Below are 17,503 nucleotides of genomic sequence, written 5' to 3'. Positions count from 1 at the left end.
GCCAGGGGCTAGTGGGAGGGGAAGAAAGGAAAGCTATTGTTTAATGGGTACAGAGTTTCAGTTTCAGAAGATGAAAAGAGTTCTGGAGATGGATGGCAGTGATGGTTGCACAACATTACCAACATATTTAACACCACTCAACTGTACACTTTAAAATGTTGAAGATGATAGATTTTATATTATGTGTATTTTACCACAATAAAAGAATTGGAAAAGAAGAGAGCTCAAATGATATGAAATAAATTTTGTTAGATTTCAGTCATGGTTGCAGAATTTTTATCTCTAAATTCAAACACTGGGCATTGATGTCTCAATTTTATTATATTAACAGCACATCATTAATCAATAGTTGAAGGTCTCTCATTTCATTTACTCTCTTGTTCAGAAGAAACTGAATTCTCTAACACTTACCTAAACTCGTGGGCTTGATGAGAACATCAAGGACATCATAAAAGGGCAGATTTTTTAACTGCACATCAGGATGGACAGGAGGAATTGGGGGAGATGGCTGCTGCATCTCAAATGTGGGCTTAGTATCTTGAAGCAGCACAGAACCAACAGGAGAGGATGGTGAGTGAGGTGTAACTGAAGTGGAAGGCAAAGAGTGGATTCCAGCCACGGTCAAGTCAGGTTCTACAGGTGATGAGCTACCATCCAAACTGAAAACCGATGATTTGATTGTGGATAAATCAGAAAGTCCTTCAAGAGTTCGTGGATATCGGCGTCTATACAATTCTCGGATTTTAATCTGAACCGCAGGGCTGCAGCCGCTCTTCAATAAATGCAGCGCCCTCATCAGGAGGTCATGCTTGCGTCCACTTTTATTCCGTCCAGCAAAGCCTAGTAATACTTGCAGTTCAGAAACCCTAAAACTAGAAACCATATTCTAAAAGGAAAGAAGAAAAACATAAGCCAAGTCACCCTCAAGCATACAAAAATCCTATCTAAAATATAATGTAAAATGTGATTTTTCCAGCATTCTATCAACTGGCATGTGCTAGTAACAGCATTTCACATACCACTTAGAATCATTACCATTCATAAAATAATCCCGTAAAAATTACATTCAAGTTATGGTGTTAATTACATTTTATTGTATGAGATCTTAATATTGTAATCGATAGTCTATTGTTTTCTACTAACCACTTCATTATCTGATTATGCTCTAATGTAAACAGATATTTGCTTTATGACTATAAAATCTATCACCAATGAATATACTCATTTTCAAAACCAACCCCTCCCAATATGCAATGTAATGTAATGTTTGTTACAGAATTATCACCAATTAACCAAATAAAAAATCACAATGTTAGATGTATAAATTTTGATGCTGAGTAGTAAATCTATAAAAATCAAGTCAGAACTCTGATCCAAAATGCAATGAATTTTTTACCCCAACTCAAACATTAAGGAACAAACAACATAATGAAAATATTTTAAAATATTAAAGCTAAAAATCACATACATCTTATTTAGCAGTCAGTCAAACTTCTAAAACGACTGAAATTCCCAGCTGGGTATCCAAATGACAAAAAGACCTTTGAAGAGCAAGGAAATGAGCAGTCATCAATCTTAAAGAGCAACATTTCCTCCACGCTACTCTACTGGCTTGTGCTTGGGTGTAAAACAAAGGTTATAAGCAGTTTCAGCTTCACATCACACCTTCTATTTTTTCAGCAAAACTTGATGAGTATTTTTAATTCCTTGCAGCCTCAGGAATCCACCTACTTAGTGATTTCCAGTCAATTCTGAACTCAGAGGCAAATCACACTTGGGTCAGATACCACACATGCACCATCTAGCAAGAAAGAGGAAGAACACCTGGAGCTGACCAAAGCCCTGTCAGAAACGTACACAGCAGACCTACCTGTGGTTTGGTGTCCCATCCCACCCTCATCACTCCTCCAACCCGGCCCGTGCTACACACTCCACAGTCACTTAGGATTCCTTTTCAACCTGTTTGTCTCATCAGTATAGTGGAAATGTGGGGCAGTTTCTCTGTACTTTTAAGTCTCAGGGACGGCCCAGAAGCAATTGTTTAAAACTCTATATGGTTTTTAAATACTTGTTGGTATAAATACTTGCTAGTTTACTAAAATGCAAACAGATTTAAATATACCAAAGTAATCCATATACACTGTCATAACTATACTTTGTGTACTATATATGTCTCCATATTTCATATTGTACAAGTGAGAGGATATTAAATTGTAATCCTGGCAGGCCATTTTATACTCTAATTCAGTGCTGTCCAACACAAATTAACAGAAGACACACATTAAACCTTCTGGTAGTCACATTTAAAAAACTGAGGCCAGAACAGTGGCTCACACCTGTAATCCCAATGCCTTTGGAGGACAACACAAGAGGATCACTTGAGCCCGGGAGTTCGACACCACACTGGACAACATAGTAACATTCTGTCTCTACAAAAATTTAAAAATTAGCCAGCCGTGGTGGTCAGTGTGCCTGTGGTCCGAGCCACTCAGGAGACTGAGGTGAGAGGATCACTTGAACCCAGGAATTCAAGGCTACAGTGAACTGTGATCACGCCACCATACTCCAGCCTGGGCAACATTAAGACTGTCTCAAAAATAATAATGATAATTTACATTAACATAGTTAACCCAATGTATCAAACCTATCTTTTCATCTCAACATGCAATCAATTTTTGTAATTTAAAAATAATCATTTTTTAAAAGTGTCAGTGGGATAGTTTTTCATACTAAGTCTTCAATATCTGGTGTATATTTTACACTGACAATACATCTCAATTTGGATTAACCACACTTCGAGTGCTTAAGAGCCACATGTGGTCACTAGCTACCACACACTGGACAGGGCAGCTCTAAATCGTACTCTAAATAGCAACACATACCACAATGCCATGGTCATTGTATTTCAATTTGCTTTATTTCCTCCACATGCAAGATGAAGATTTTATTCATCTTACCTCTACAGTGCAGACAACAAAGAATGAAAACAAGAAAACTTTTGGCCTATCTCATAACAAACCAGTCACAGCTTACTCAACATCTCATGCATTAAATGGAAGACAACAGCTTCTTGGGAAGGGTTTACCCAAGCGAGTAATACGATGCATCTTTCCCTCAATCTTAGTAAATACTTCAACTGATTGTGGAACACTAACAATAAAAAAGGCAATCACACAGGTACAATATAACTATGATTTTTTCTAACTCAGAATTCATTACTTTGCTTCACTCCTTATACTTACTGTCAGATATTCTTCATTTTAAGGGAAGCTGTTTTACAGAAATGACAAAATAAAGCACAAAGTCACCCTACCTAAGCTTGACTCTCAAAAGGAATTTCTAGGAGGTCTCACATCTCATATTTCCAGTGATAACATTATTTGACAAAGGATGTTAATGCAACTGGCTCTATCAACTATTGTAAACAGACAAAAAGTAAGAGATAAGGGCTTAGACTATGAATGTGGAATCACAGAATTCTGAATAGCAGATGGAACAGTCTTTGCATTACGAAATGCTGCAAAGATAAAGTACTGCTGGAGACACAGCCAAAGGTAATGAAGTCAACAGGCCCCTGTGAAAAACTTCAAGCCAGCAATCAGCAGTTGTTCAAGCCCAAGTACTAAGACTTTGGACCCTGGGAAAGTCATTTCCTCCCTCTGGTCATCAATTTCTATTTTAAAATAACCAGCATCCAAAAAAAATCCCTCTCCTTGGCCGGGCATGGTGTCTCACACCTATAATCTCAGCACTCTGGGAGGCAAGGTGGGTGGATCATTTGAAGTCAGGAGTTCAAGACCAACCTGGCCAACATGGTGAAACCCCGTCTCTACTAAAAATCCAAAAATTAGCCGGGCGTGGTGGTATACGCCTGTAGTCCCTCCTACTTGGGAGGCTGAGGCAGGAGAATTTCTCGAAACCACGAGGTGGAGGTTGCAGTGAGCCGAGATGGAGCCACTGCACTCCATCCTGGACGACAGAATGAGACCCCATCTCAAAAAACAAAAAACAAAAATCCCTCTCCTTTATTTAGCACTTACTGATAAAATAATCTCAAAGCAGCTTACCAAGTAAAATTCTATGAATATGTTGTTTGGCAAACCTTACTGGATCCCACTTCCTCTAGAAGTAATACCTATTTTTTCTTAACTTAGTCTTCCACCAAGTTTCAGGCCCTTCCTCCAGTGAGTGGGTGTGGTGAGCAGAGAGGGTTGCCAGAGCCCTCATGGGGGTTAAGGTTAGTCTGCTGACACTACCAAGAACGGATTTCAGTTGTTTTTCTCCATCAACCTCTGATGTCGGTATCTTTAGTCTAATTTTTTCCAAGTGGTTTTTCCACTCCACTGTGCTGCCTCTCAAAGGCTCCTGAGTCAACCCACTTCAGTTAAAACTGCTATGTGTTCCACAGAGGAATTTCCCTACAGAGAAATGTGTTGGCATAATGAATTGTGTAAAAAGATACATAATCTAAATTCTAAACAAAAACTAACATAAATTAAGACCAGAGTTTTATATCAACCTTGTTCCTTTATCAAATGAAAATAAACACAGAATTATTAAAAATTTTAAAGCTAGGATATTATATAATTGAAACACTACACACAAGCTGAAGGTGCTATCTCATTAGGTAGAAAATACTCATTAAGCTGGGCACGGTGGCTCATACCTGTAATCCCAGCACTTTGGGAGGCTGAGGTGGGTGGATCACTTGAGGTCAGGAGTTTGAGATCAGCCTGACCAACATGGTGAAACTCCATCTCTACTAAAAATACAAAAAAATTAGCCAGGTCCCACCGTGGTGGCAGGTGCCTGTAATTCCAGCTACCCAAGAGGATGAGGTAGGAGAATCGTTTGAAACTGGGAGGCGGAGGTTGCAGTGAGTCGAGACCATGCCATTGCACTCCAGCCTAGGCAGCAAGAGGGAAACTCCATCTCGAAAAAAAAAACACAAAAAACCTCATCAAACAGATATACATGATAGTTACACGTAGTCACCAGTGAATAAAAATATTTCCCTGAGATTGCTCTTCAATTCTAAAACATGAGATAGAAACTGCAAAAACAGCCTAGAATTTGGGGAAGTGCTAATAAGGTTAGAAATCATGGTAAAGGTCAATATGAGCTCTGTAGATTCCCCATCTGCTATGATGTATATAATACAGGAGGAGACGAGAAGCTGCTGAGGGCAACTGACAAATTGCATTATTAATACTGCCTACTCCAGTTAAAATATTAAAATAATCTACCTCAGGCCGGGCACAGTGGCTCACACCTATAATCCCAGCACTTTGGGAGGCCGAATAGGGTGGATCATCTGAGGTCAGGAGTTCAAGAACAGCCTGGCCAACATAGCAAAATCCCGTCTCTACTAAAAATACAAAAATTAGCCAGGCGTGGTGGCTCGCACCTGTAGTCCCAGCCACTAGGGAGGCTGAGGCAGGAGAAATGCTTGAACCTGGGAGGTGGCAGTTGCAGTGAGCGGAGATCACACTACTGTACTTCAGACTGGGTAACAGAGCGAGACTCCATCTCAAAAAATAATCATCATCATCTACATCTTCATTTATAAGTAGAAATAAAGAATAACTACCAGATTAACATAATCCCTCAAAAAAGAGTGACCAAGTTAATGCCATACATAAGAGGAACTATGTGGCAAGCCAGAAAGATACCTCAGTTCCTAACTACTTACTCTTTTCAAAGCACTGCAGGCCCCAGTTCCTGGTCCTGTATTCCTGGTGAAATCATGTAATGCCTATAATTAAATCCACTTTTATTTGAGAGACTAATGGATTTCTCCCTTACAAGACAATGATTACAATAACACCTAGGCTAAAGAAATCAAATTGAAAATCAACTATTAAAAGAAATAAAGAAAATGCAACATTCCAAATTCAGGGAAAACATCTCCCTAAATGTTCCTATTATTATACAACAAAGATTTAAAATAAAGTAATCAATTAAGGAAGCAAAAATGTAACAATAAAATAAACCAAAAGGGCTGGGGAAGAGTTACAGGGTAAAAACAAAAACAAAAAAAAAAAATTAATTAGAAAACAAAATGCAGTGAAGGCAGACGCACAAAAGGGAAAGTAAACAAATGTATGGTCTTATAAATGAAAAAAAAAAAAAGACCAAAAAACTAAACAAATTTCTTTAAACCAAGAAAATAGCACATGCAAGTATATATTCTAATAACTTAAATACAGACAAAAGTGGTTTCCTAGAAAAATATAAATTACTCCATCTGATTCAAGAAGAGGTATATTGTCTTGCCCTCCCCTCCACATCCAAAAACATCTACCCAAACAGGACAGCTTCATGAATAAATTCCACCAAGCTTTCAAGGAAAGGATGGAATTCTGTTCCTTAAACTGTTCAAGAGAATAAAAGCCAGGGAGTCAAATACATACATGTTAGAAGACAAATATAGAAAAATGCTGAACACAAAACACAAAATTCAAAAAACATGTAAAATTATTGGTTTTCAAACTTCAGCAGGAGAAGACCACCCTATCCAACCAAACTTTTAGGCAAAAGCCTATTAAACGGTGGGCCTAGTATACCATCCATTCTTTCTCATTTATCAACATGGACCATAAGAAGTCTTTGTGTAACATAATTTATAAACCAATATTAACACATCAATATTTCCTGTGAGTGTAGGCACAAAAGTCCTCAATGTACCCAATACAGTTTAATCTACCAATATAAGAATGGTTTAATATAAATTAAGTAAATTACTTGGTTAAGATGATTTCTATCCTTACAGTCACAAGATTGAATATTTATGTATAAAATTATACAATATATGGAAGTTTCCTTTCAAATAATTTGAGGAAAGTAGGTGGGGACATATACGACAAAAGATTGGAGTTGATAACTTCTGAAGCTGTGTACTGGGGACACGAAGAATTTTCTATCACTGTAAATTTAAGAATGTTCCAATACCTTAAAAGTTTGCTTGAACAGGGGAAACTGGGTGTGGGGCACGTGGGGACTCTACTATCTTCCTAAGTTTTCTGTAAATCTAAAAGTACTCTAGATTTCATTAAACAAAAACTGTTAATCTGTTTGAAGGTAAAGTAAAACAGTGATTATGGTATAAATACTATTTTCCATAAAAGGAACTCAGACTCTTTGGGGAAATGGGTGATTGCAGGTCTGGGGCAGAAAATGCACAAGATGAGCCTAGAACATTTTATCGTACCAGAAAACAGAGAAGCTATCAAAGACCACAGGGGACTTGTCAGAAGGGCAAAGAAAGCATCCAGAATGGGCTCCTAGTAGCCTAAGATGAGAAAATTAGAGCATCAAAAAGAGTTACAACTGCATTGGATTCAAACCGATTAAATATAGTAATGTTTCATTTTATTCATAACAATACTTTAAAAATCACTGATCTCCGTTAAAGGATGTTAAGGGAAAAATTCATCATTATTCTGAAAACTGATAGAGACAATGCAAAAAGATTTTTGGTTTGAGTAGAAAAGCCATATGATTAACGGGCTAAATGCTAGAAGAGCATTTGATAAAATTCTATTCATTCCTGATGAAATCTCTCAATAAACAAGAATAGAAGCAAATTCTGTTATCACAATAACTGGTATCTGTCAGAAAGCAATAGCTAACATGCTAAAAATGAAACACTAAATCACAAAGCTAAGACTTCTAAAACATATACTATGTTCTGTCATTTGACAGTATTCCAAAAATTCTAGATAATACAAGGCAATATAATTTGAGGGGGTTTTTTTGAGACAGGATCTCACTTTATTGCCCAAGCTGGAGTGTAGCTACACAACCTTGGCTCTCTGCAGCCTCAACCTCCCAGGCTCAAGTGATCCTCCCACCTCAGCCTCCACAGTAGCTGGGAGGCCAGCCCAGCTAATTTTTACTTTTTGTAGACAGAGTCTCCCTATGTTGTGCAGGCTGGTCTTAAACTTCTGGGTGCAAGTGATCTTTCCACCTTGACCTCCCAAAGTGCTGGAATTATAGGTGTGAGCTACTATACCAAAGCAACGTAATTTTTTTTTTTTTTTTGAGAGAGAGAATATCACTCTGTCACCCAGGCTGGAGTTGCAATGGCACTATCTTGGCTCACTGCAACCTCTGCCTCTGGGATTCTTGTGCGTCAGCCTCCCAAATAGTTGGGATTACAGGCACAGACCACCACACCCAACTAAATTTTGTATTTTTAGTAGAGACAGGGTTTGCCAAGTTAGTCTTAAACTCCTGGCCTCAAGTGATTCACCCACCTCAGCTTCCCAAAGTGCTGGGATTACAGGCGTGAGCCACTATGCCCAGCAAGGCAATATAAATTTTTTAAAAGTAACATTTACTATTCACAAATGACAAGACTCTCTATATTAGAAATATAAGAGAATCCACTGAAAAATTCAACCCAACAATATCAAGGCAAAACATTGAAATTTCCGTATATCAAATACATTTTCAAGTGACTGAAAAAGACTATTGAAAAAACCTAAGTAACACAAAAACATAAAATGCAAAATAATAAATTTTTAAATTTTGCAAGAGGTACATTAAACTACAGAATAAAAGCGGCTTTAAGGCCGGGTGTGGTGGCTCACGCCTGTAATCTCTTTGGGAGGCTGAGGCAGGTGGATCACCTGAGGTCAGAAGTTTGAGACCAGCCTGGACAACACAGTGAAACCCCGTCTCTACTAAAAATACGAATATTAGCCGGGCGTGGTGGGAGGGTGCCTCTAATTCCAGCTACTTGGGAGGCTGAGGCAGGAGAATCGCTTGTATCTGGGAGGTGGAGGTTGCAGTTAGCCGAGATTGCACCACTGCACTCCAGCCTGGGTGACAGAGCAAGACTCCATCTTTAAAAAAAAAAAAGATAATATAGGCAAGGCACAGTAGCTCCAACCTGGTAATCCCAGCTATTTGGGAGGTCGCGGCAGGAGGATCACTTGGGCCAGGAGTTCAAGACCAACCTGGGCAACAAGTGAGACCCAGCTTCTGCCAAAACAAACAAACAAAATAATGTTTTTAATTACCACGGCTTGGTGGTGCTCACCTGAAGTCTTGATTATTTAGGAGGCTGAGACAGGAGGATACCCTGGGTCCAGGAGTTTGAGGCTGCGGTGAGCTATAATCATGCCAGTGTTCCCAGCCTGGGTGACAGAGTAAGACCTCATCTAAAAAATACATAATAGAGGCTGGGCACAGTGGCTCACATCTGCAATCCCAGCACTTGGGAGGCCGAGGCGGGTGAATCGCGAGGTCAGGAGTTCGAGACCAGCCTGGCCAAGATGGTGAAACTCCATCTCTACTAAAAATACAAAAATTAGCTGGGCCTGGTGGCAGGCGCCTGCAATCCCAGCTGCTCAGCAGGCTGAGGCAGAATTGCTTGAACCTTAGAGGCGGAGGCTGCGGTGAGCCAAGGTCGCACCACTGTACTCCAGCCTGGGTGATAAGAACAAAACTCTGTCTCAAATAATATAAAAAATAATAATAATAAAGAAGAACTAACAACAATTCAATATAATTTCTTCCAGAAAACAGAAAATGAGAGAACATTCCCAAATTCATTTTATGAAACTAATATTACCATGATACCAAAACAAAGACAACACAAAAAATTAAACTACAGGCTGGGTGCAGTGGCTCATGCCTGTAATCCCAGCACTTTGGGAGGCTGAGGTGGGCGGATCACCTGCGGCCAGGAGTTCGAGGTCAACCTGACCAACAAGGAGAACCCCATCCCTAAGAAAAATACAAAATTAGCCATGGCACACGCCTGTACTCCCAGCTACTTGGGAGGCTGAGGCAGGAGAATCGCTTGAACCTGGGAGGCGGAGGTTGTGGTGAGCCAAGATCATGCCATCACACCCTAGCCTGGGCAACAAGAGCGAAACTGTCTCAAAAAAAAAAAAAAAAAAATTAAACTACAAACCAATATTCATCATGAATATAGACGTTAAAATCCTTAACAAAATATGAGCCAATAAAATTCAGCAACATATAAAAAGAATTAAATACCATGGTCATTATGCACCATGACCAAGTGGAGTTTATTCCAGTATGCAAGGCTGGTTCATTATATGCCACTGCTGCTCAGCATTTTCACTGTGTCTTATCTATTTGTTTTGAGATCTATAGAATACATCATATTAACAGTTACAAAAAAACAAATCATATTATCAAATCAATCAATGTGAAAAAAGCATTTCACAAATTCAACACCTGTTCATGATTTAAAAACCCACAAAAACAAGAACAGAGGAGAGCTTCCTCAATTTGATAAACAGGTCTACCAAAAAAAAATTAAGCCAATATTATACTCAGGGGTGAAAGATTGCTTTCCCTCTAATAATTGGAACTGAGGCAAAGATGCCTACTATCACCACTCATTCAACATAGTACTAAAAGTTCTAGTTATCAGAATAAGACAAGAAATGGAAATAAAAGGAATAAGAGTTGAAAGAAAAAAATAAAACTATACTTGTAGATAGAATGATTGTTTACATAGAAAATCTCAACAAATTTACAAAACAACTCCTAGAACTTGTGAGTTCAGCAAGGTCCCAGGATACAAAATCAACACACAAAAACCAATCCCATTTTTATACACTAAAAATCAACATGTGAAAACAAGTTAAAAACATCACATTTATAACACTCTAAAGAAAATTAAAATACATATGTAAAAACGTAACAAACATGTACAGGACTTGTATGCTGAAAACTACAAAACACTGAATAAAAAAAATCTAAGAAAATCTAAAAGCTGGGCACGATGGCTCACACCTGTAATCCCACCAGCACTTTGGGAGGCTGAGGTGGGCGGATCACTGAAGCCGGTAGTTCCAGACCAGTCTGACCAACATGGAGAAACCCCATCTCTACTAAAGATACAAAAAAAATTAGCCGTGCATGGTGGCACATGCCTGTAACCCCAGCTACTTGGGAGGCTGAGGTAGGAGAATCGCTTGAACCTGGGAGGCGGAGGGTGCAGTGAGCCGAGATCGTGCCATTGCACTCCAGCTTGGGCAACAAAAGCGAAACTCTGTCTCAAAACAAAAAAAAAGAGGAGAAAAGAAAATCTAAATAAATAAATTCTTCACAGACTGGAAAACTCAACATAGTAAAGACGTCAACTTTCCCCAAACCGATATATAGGTTTAATATAATTAGTATCCAAATTCCAGCAAGATTTTTGTAGATATAGATGAGCTTATTCTAAAATGTGTATGAAAAGGCAAAAGAAATATTAATAGAAGAGCCAAAACAATTTTTAAAAAGGACAGAGGGAGAGGAATCAATCTATTCCATGTTACAACTTAGCTAGGACTGACAGACTGCGTGGTTATTAGTGGGCAGGTAGACACACAGATGAAGCGAACAGAATACAGAACCTAGAAATAGACATACACATATATATCCAAATAATTGTTGATAAAGGTGTAAAATTAACTCAGTGGAAGAAAGACAGTCTTTCAATATATGGTGCTGGATCAACTGGACACCCATAGACAGAAAAATGAACTTCCACTTAAGTCTCATACCTTATACAAAAGTAACTCCAAATGGATCACAGAGTCTAATGTAAAAATAAAACCACAAAACTTTTTTTTAATAAGCAGGAAAATCTTCAGGATCTAAGACTAGGCAGAGTTCTTAGATTTGAAACTAAAAGCAAGATCCATAAAAGGAAATATGACACACCAGACTTCACGCAAACTAAAACTTGTGTTACTCAAAAGACTTTTTTAAAAGGATAAAAAGACAATCAACAGACGCAAAGAAAAGATTAACATTTGCAAACACAAATCTGACAAAGGACTACTATCCAGGATATACTTAGAACTCTCAAAACGCAACAGGAAAAGAAAAAGAATTCAATTAGAAAAAGGACAAAAGACACAAAGAGACATGTCATGGATGGGGATATTACAGATGGCAAATAAGCACACAAAAATATGTTTAGCATCATTAGCCATTGGGGAAATGCAAATAAAAACCTCACTGAGATATCACTAGATACCTACCAGAATGGCTAAAATGAAAAACACTGATAACACCAAATGCTGGCGAGGATGCAGAGAAACTGGATCACTCCATACATTGCTGGGAGGGATGTAAAATGGTACAGCCACTCTGGAAAACAGTTTAGCAAGTTCTTTAAAAACTATACATACAATGACCACACAACCCAGCAACTGCACTCCTGGGCATTTATCTCCGAGAAAGATGTGTGCATAAGTTTACCAAAAAAACCTATGCACAAATCTTTATAGCACTTTTATTCATAATTATCAAAAAACTGTAAACAACCTAGATGTCCCTCAACAGGTGAATGGTTAAACAAACTATAGTGAAATCATATTGTGGAAAGCTATTCAGCAACAAAAAGGGATGAGCTGTTTATACACAACAACTTGGATGAACTTCCAGAACTATGCTGAATGAAAAAGCCAGACCCAAAAGGTTACATACTGTGTGATTCTATTTATGTAATATTTTTGAAAAGATAAAAATCATAGAAATGAAAAAGATGAGTGAGCGCCAGAGAGTGAGGGAACTGGATGAGACAGGAACAAGTGTGACTATAAAATGACAATATTTTGGAGGGAGGGATCCTTGTGGTGATAAAATGGTCTATATCTTGATTGTGTTAATGTCAATATCCTGGTTGTGATACTGTACTAAGGTCTTTAAGAAGTTAACTCTGAAAAAAACTAGAGAAAGAGTACACGGAATGTCTCTGTATTATTTCCTAGAAATGCAAGTGAATTGACAATCATCTTAATTAAAAGTTTAATTTAAAAACTATAAGGAGTAAGACTATCAGACTAGATTTTTAATTTTCTTAAAATTCAATGGCATTATATTCGAAAGAGATAAAATTGAAATAAAAGGACACAAAAATGTAAGGATGAGGCAAAATTTTTTAAATTAGGCAAAACTGACAAAAACAAAAATAATCTAGAAGGCCAGACGCAGTGGCTCACGCCTGTAATCCCAACACTTAGGGAGGCCGAGGTGGGCAGATCACCTGAGATCAGGAGTTCAAGACCAGCCTGGCCAACATGATGAAACCCCATCTATACTAAAAATACAAAAATTAGCCGGGCATGGTGGCGGGCACCTGTAGTCCCAGCTACTCAGGAGGCTGAGACAGGAGAATCGCTTGAACCCGGCAGGCGGAGGTTGCCGTGAGTCGAGGTTGCACCACTGCACTCCAGCCTGGGTGACAGAGCAAGACTCCATCCGTCTCAAAAAAAAAAAAAAAAAAAGAGATGGGGGTCTCACTATGGTACCCAGGCTGGTCTCAAACTGTCGGGCTCAAGTGATGCTCCCACCTCAACCTCCCAAGGTGCTAAGATTACAGGATTATGGTTCTTTCTTGTGCTAGTAATAATGTTAAAATATGGTTTAAAAATCAATAGAACTACGAAGAAAAATGAAAAATAAAACAAAATTCTAGTAAAAAATTAACTCTGCTCTTAATAAAAAATAAAGATATGAGATTTGAACAACATAATTAACAAGCCTACATACTGGACATATATAAAACTGTACCAAAAACCAGGCAATATTCTCTTCATGTACAAATAAAAATTATTCAAATGGATCACATTTTTAATAGTCTAAACATATTTCAAAGAACTGGCATTATACACACCAACTGGCATCACACACAAACATGCTGCCTAACCAAAATGCAATTACAAATCAATAGCCAAATCAACTACAGGAACTCTCATATGTTTGGAAATTAAATTTTTAAATAGCTCGTAAGTTAAAGAATTCACAGTGGAAAACAGAAAAACACAAGTAAAAATAACAGAAATATTACACACCAAAACATATAACAAGGAGGCAATACACAGACATTTTATGATCTTAAACATCTAGGTTAAAATGCTGAAAATTAATGACAGGCATCCAACTTAAGAAATTAGAATAAAAGAACAGAACTCCAAAGGAAATACAAGAAAAGAAAAGAAGAGCAAAAATTAATGAAACGGGAAGGATACACTAAAGAGCATAAACAATATCAAAAACTTGATTCTCTGAAAAATCTTTAAAAACTGGCAAAATTTTGGCCAAAAATTATCAAGAAGAAAAGAAGGCATTTGAAAAAAAGACAAGGGGATATTAACTACAAGTACCTGAAAATAAGAGATTAACATCTAAATGCTACAAATTCAAGAATGTGGACGAAATGAACTTGCTATAAAAGTATGAACTACTTAAACAGGTTTGAAACTTGAAAATATGAACAGTCCTACAACCAAAGCAATTGAAGCATTCCTCAAAAAAAACAATAGTAATAATTTTATGAGCAAGTTCTACTAAATATTTAAGAAACAGATCTTTCTAATGTTACATAAACTCTTCCAGAAGAGAAAAGGTATATTTTTAAATTATAGGCTAGTTGTACTCATTATGAGAGACAAAAATCCTAAATTAAATATCTCCAAACTGAGTCCAATGAAAAAAAGGAACAGATAGATCAGGGTTGAATTTATATCTGCAACACAAAGTTTGTTTAAATATTGGGAAAAAATTAATATAACTCAGCATGCTAACAGATTACAAAAGAGAAATACATAATTTTCTCAAAAGATGCAGAAAAAGCTTCTGATAAAATTCATGATTTTTTTAAATTAGCAAACTAAGGGAACATCCTTAACCTGAAAAGATTATCTATAATAAACCTACAGCAAGCATTATACTTAACTGTGAAACTTTGAAAGCATTCCCTTTAAAATCAGGAACAAGATCAGGATGCCCCCATCACAGCTTCTATTCAACATTGTACTGGAGATCCTAGCCAGCACATTAAGACAAGAAAAAGAAAGAAAAAAAAAAAGCATAAGAATTGGAAAGGAGGAAACAAAGAGGTCATTATTCACAGATAGGACTGTCTGCATAGAAAAATCCAAAAGAAATCTAAAGATAATTTATCACAATTAGGAGTATAGCAAGGTTGTTATGCAAAGCCAAACTGTACTTCTATACACAGCAACGTATAATTATAAAAAGTTAATATTTATGATTTGCTATAAAAATAATGTTGTCAGAAATAAATCTAACAAAATATTTGCAGTACTTTAACTGAAACTAACAAAACTTTACTGAAAGACGTTGTAAAAAACCTTAAAGAAATGGAGATTACAATGATCCTGGTTAAGAAAACTTAGTAGCAAAATGTAATTCTCTCCAAACTAATGTACAGATTCAATGCATTTCCCATCAAAATACCAACAAGACGTATGTGTATGGGAGGGAGGTGTATAACATGAAAATATGATTCTAAAATTATGTGGAGAAGCAAACAACCAAGAAGTTCCTTGAACAACCACAAGCCAGGAGGACTTATGCTACTTCTGTGTCCCTCAATGACTGACTAGACTGTTTCAGACCAACTCTTCCTGTGAGAACTTAACAACCGAATATAATATTAAAAAACAAAAATCTGTTTGAATGCAGGAAGCACTACAAAGGCAGTAAGGACCTGAGACACCAAGACTCTGAAAAGAAGGAGAGCTTGCAAAGCTGAGTTTCCTGATGCCTTCCCTGGAGATATTTGCCAATGGGAAAGGGCAATGGAGAGGTTAAAAGTCCAGCAGAACTCTGAAAAGACTCAAAAGGCAGGGGAAAAAAGAGAAGGTATTTACAAAACATAACCAGCAAGAGATGGTTTCCAGGATGTATAATGAACTCCTATGAATCAGTATGGAAAAGACAGATGTCCCAATATAAAAATGAGTAAAAGACTTGGCAAGCCACTATACAAAAGAAATCCAAATGGACAATGAGCACATTCAAAGGAGCTTGACATTATTACTTATTAGGGAGATGCAAATTAAAACCACTACACATTCACCACAATGTCTAAAATCAAAAGGGTGGACAAGGATATGGAGCAACTGGAACTCTACTATATCACTAGCAAAAGGGAATGAACCAACTACAACTGCAGACAACACTAGGGATGAATCTTGCAAACTTAACACGAAAGAAAGGCAGAAACAACAGAATACATATACAGAAACAGAATACAGTTGACCTTTGACCATTATCCAATAACAATAACCTGTGTTATTCAAGGGTCAATTGTATCCTGTCAACTGGTTTGAACTGCGCAGGTCCACCTATACACATTTTTTTTTCAACCAAATGCAGATAAAAAATACAGTATTTAGGCCGGGCGCGGTGGCTCAATCCTGTAATCCCAGCACTTTGGGAGGCCGAGACGGGCGAATCACGAGGTCAGGAGATCGAGACCATCCTGGCTAACACGGTGAAACCCCGTTTCTGCTAAAAAATACAAAAAACTAGCCGGGCGAGGTGGCGGGCGCCTGTAGTCCCAGTTACTCGGGAGGCTGAGGCAGGAGAATGGCGTAAACCCGGGAGGCGGAGCTTGCAGTGAGCTGAGATCCGGCCACTGCACTCCAGCCCAGGTGACAGAGCGAGACTCCATCTCAAAAAAAAAAAAAAAATACAGTATTTGCAGGATGTGAAACCCACATATACAGAGGGCCCACTTTTCCTATACATGGGTTCTGCAGGGCCAACTTCAGGACTTGAGTACACATGATTTTAGTATTGGGAGGGTGGGTCCTAGAACCAAGCCCCCAGGTATACTAAGGGGTGACTGTATATATACTGTACAGGTTCCATTTATATAAAGTTCAAAAACAGGCAATACTAATCTGTTAAAGTTAGGATAGTAGGTCGTTTCTGGAAGAATGAGGTTAGCTACTGGGGAGGGGAATATTTAGAGTGCTGGTAATGTTCTCTTTCTTGACCTGCCTGATGATTATTTTGAGAAATTTCATCAAGTTATAATTTCATGATCTGTATACTTTCTATGTGTATGCTATATATCAAAAGAAGTTTGGTTTTTTATTATAAAAAATATTATCTTACACAGAGATGGGGTCTCACCATGTTGCCCAGGCTGGTCTTGAACTCCTGGCTCAAGTGATGCTCCCACCATGGCCTCCCAAAGTGCTGGGATTACAGCCTTGAGCCACCTCACCAGGCAAGAAGTTTGTTTGTGCTAGCAGCATAATCATCTTGTTTTAGTCACTGTAACTTTTTAACAATTTCTATAAAAACAGACTAACGGCCCGGAGTCCAGAACCCAAGCACAGATGAATGATGGCATCCAAACCAGTGAAGAAAAAAATTTGCACGAAAGGTGATGGAACAATTTATCATTCTTTGAAGAAAAACCATGCACCTTGGTCACCACTTCACACTGTATACAAAATCAACTCCAGGTGTATTAAAACCTTAAATGAGAAAAGTTAAAAAAACAAAAAAACTATGTCTTACACTTTTACAATAACAGAAAATATCTTCAAGAACTCTGTTGAAAAACTTCTTCAACAAGGTTCAAAAGCATTATCCATAAAGAAAAGCCTGATAAATGCAATCACATAAAAATTAAGATCTTCTACTCATCAAAAAATGCATAAAGCTGGGTGCAGTGGCTCATGTCTGTAATCCCAGC

General features: G+C 37.8%; 1 protein-coding gene across 9 annotated transcripts in view; it reads right to left on the bottom strand.

Annotated features, from left to right (window-relative positions):
- The window catches only part of PIAS2 (protein inhibitor of activated STAT 2), a 104,828-nt gene that overhangs the window by 77,817 nt on the left and 9,508 nt on the right, over positions 1 to 17,503 (bottom strand). For 4 of the 9 annotated variants that reach the window (XM_033177814.1, XM_033177815.1, XM_033177821.1 and 1 more), the window contains exon 2: positions 412 to 886. In XM_033177814.1, the coding sequence (XP_033033705.1) occupies positions 412 to 886 (475 nt within the window). Of the gene's footprint in view, positions 1 to 411; positions 887 to 1,468; positions 1,542 to 12,020; positions 12,130 to 14,719; positions 14,809 to 17,503 lie in introns of all 9 variants that reach the window. The other 5 variants (XM_033177822.1, XM_033177817.1, XM_033177823.1 and 2 more) reach the window with 3 other exon arrangements.

This window comes from Trachypithecus francoisi, unplaced genomic scaffold (assembly GCF_009764315.1).
Source record: "Trachypithecus francoisi isolate TF-2019V2 unplaced genomic scaffold, Tfra_2.0 Lachesis_group19, whole genome shotgun sequence".
Classification (NCBI taxonomy): Eukaryota; Metazoa; Chordata; class Mammalia; order Primates; family Cercopithecidae; genus Trachypithecus; species Trachypithecus francoisi.
This window is presented reverse-complemented; position numbering and strand designations above follow the sequence as displayed.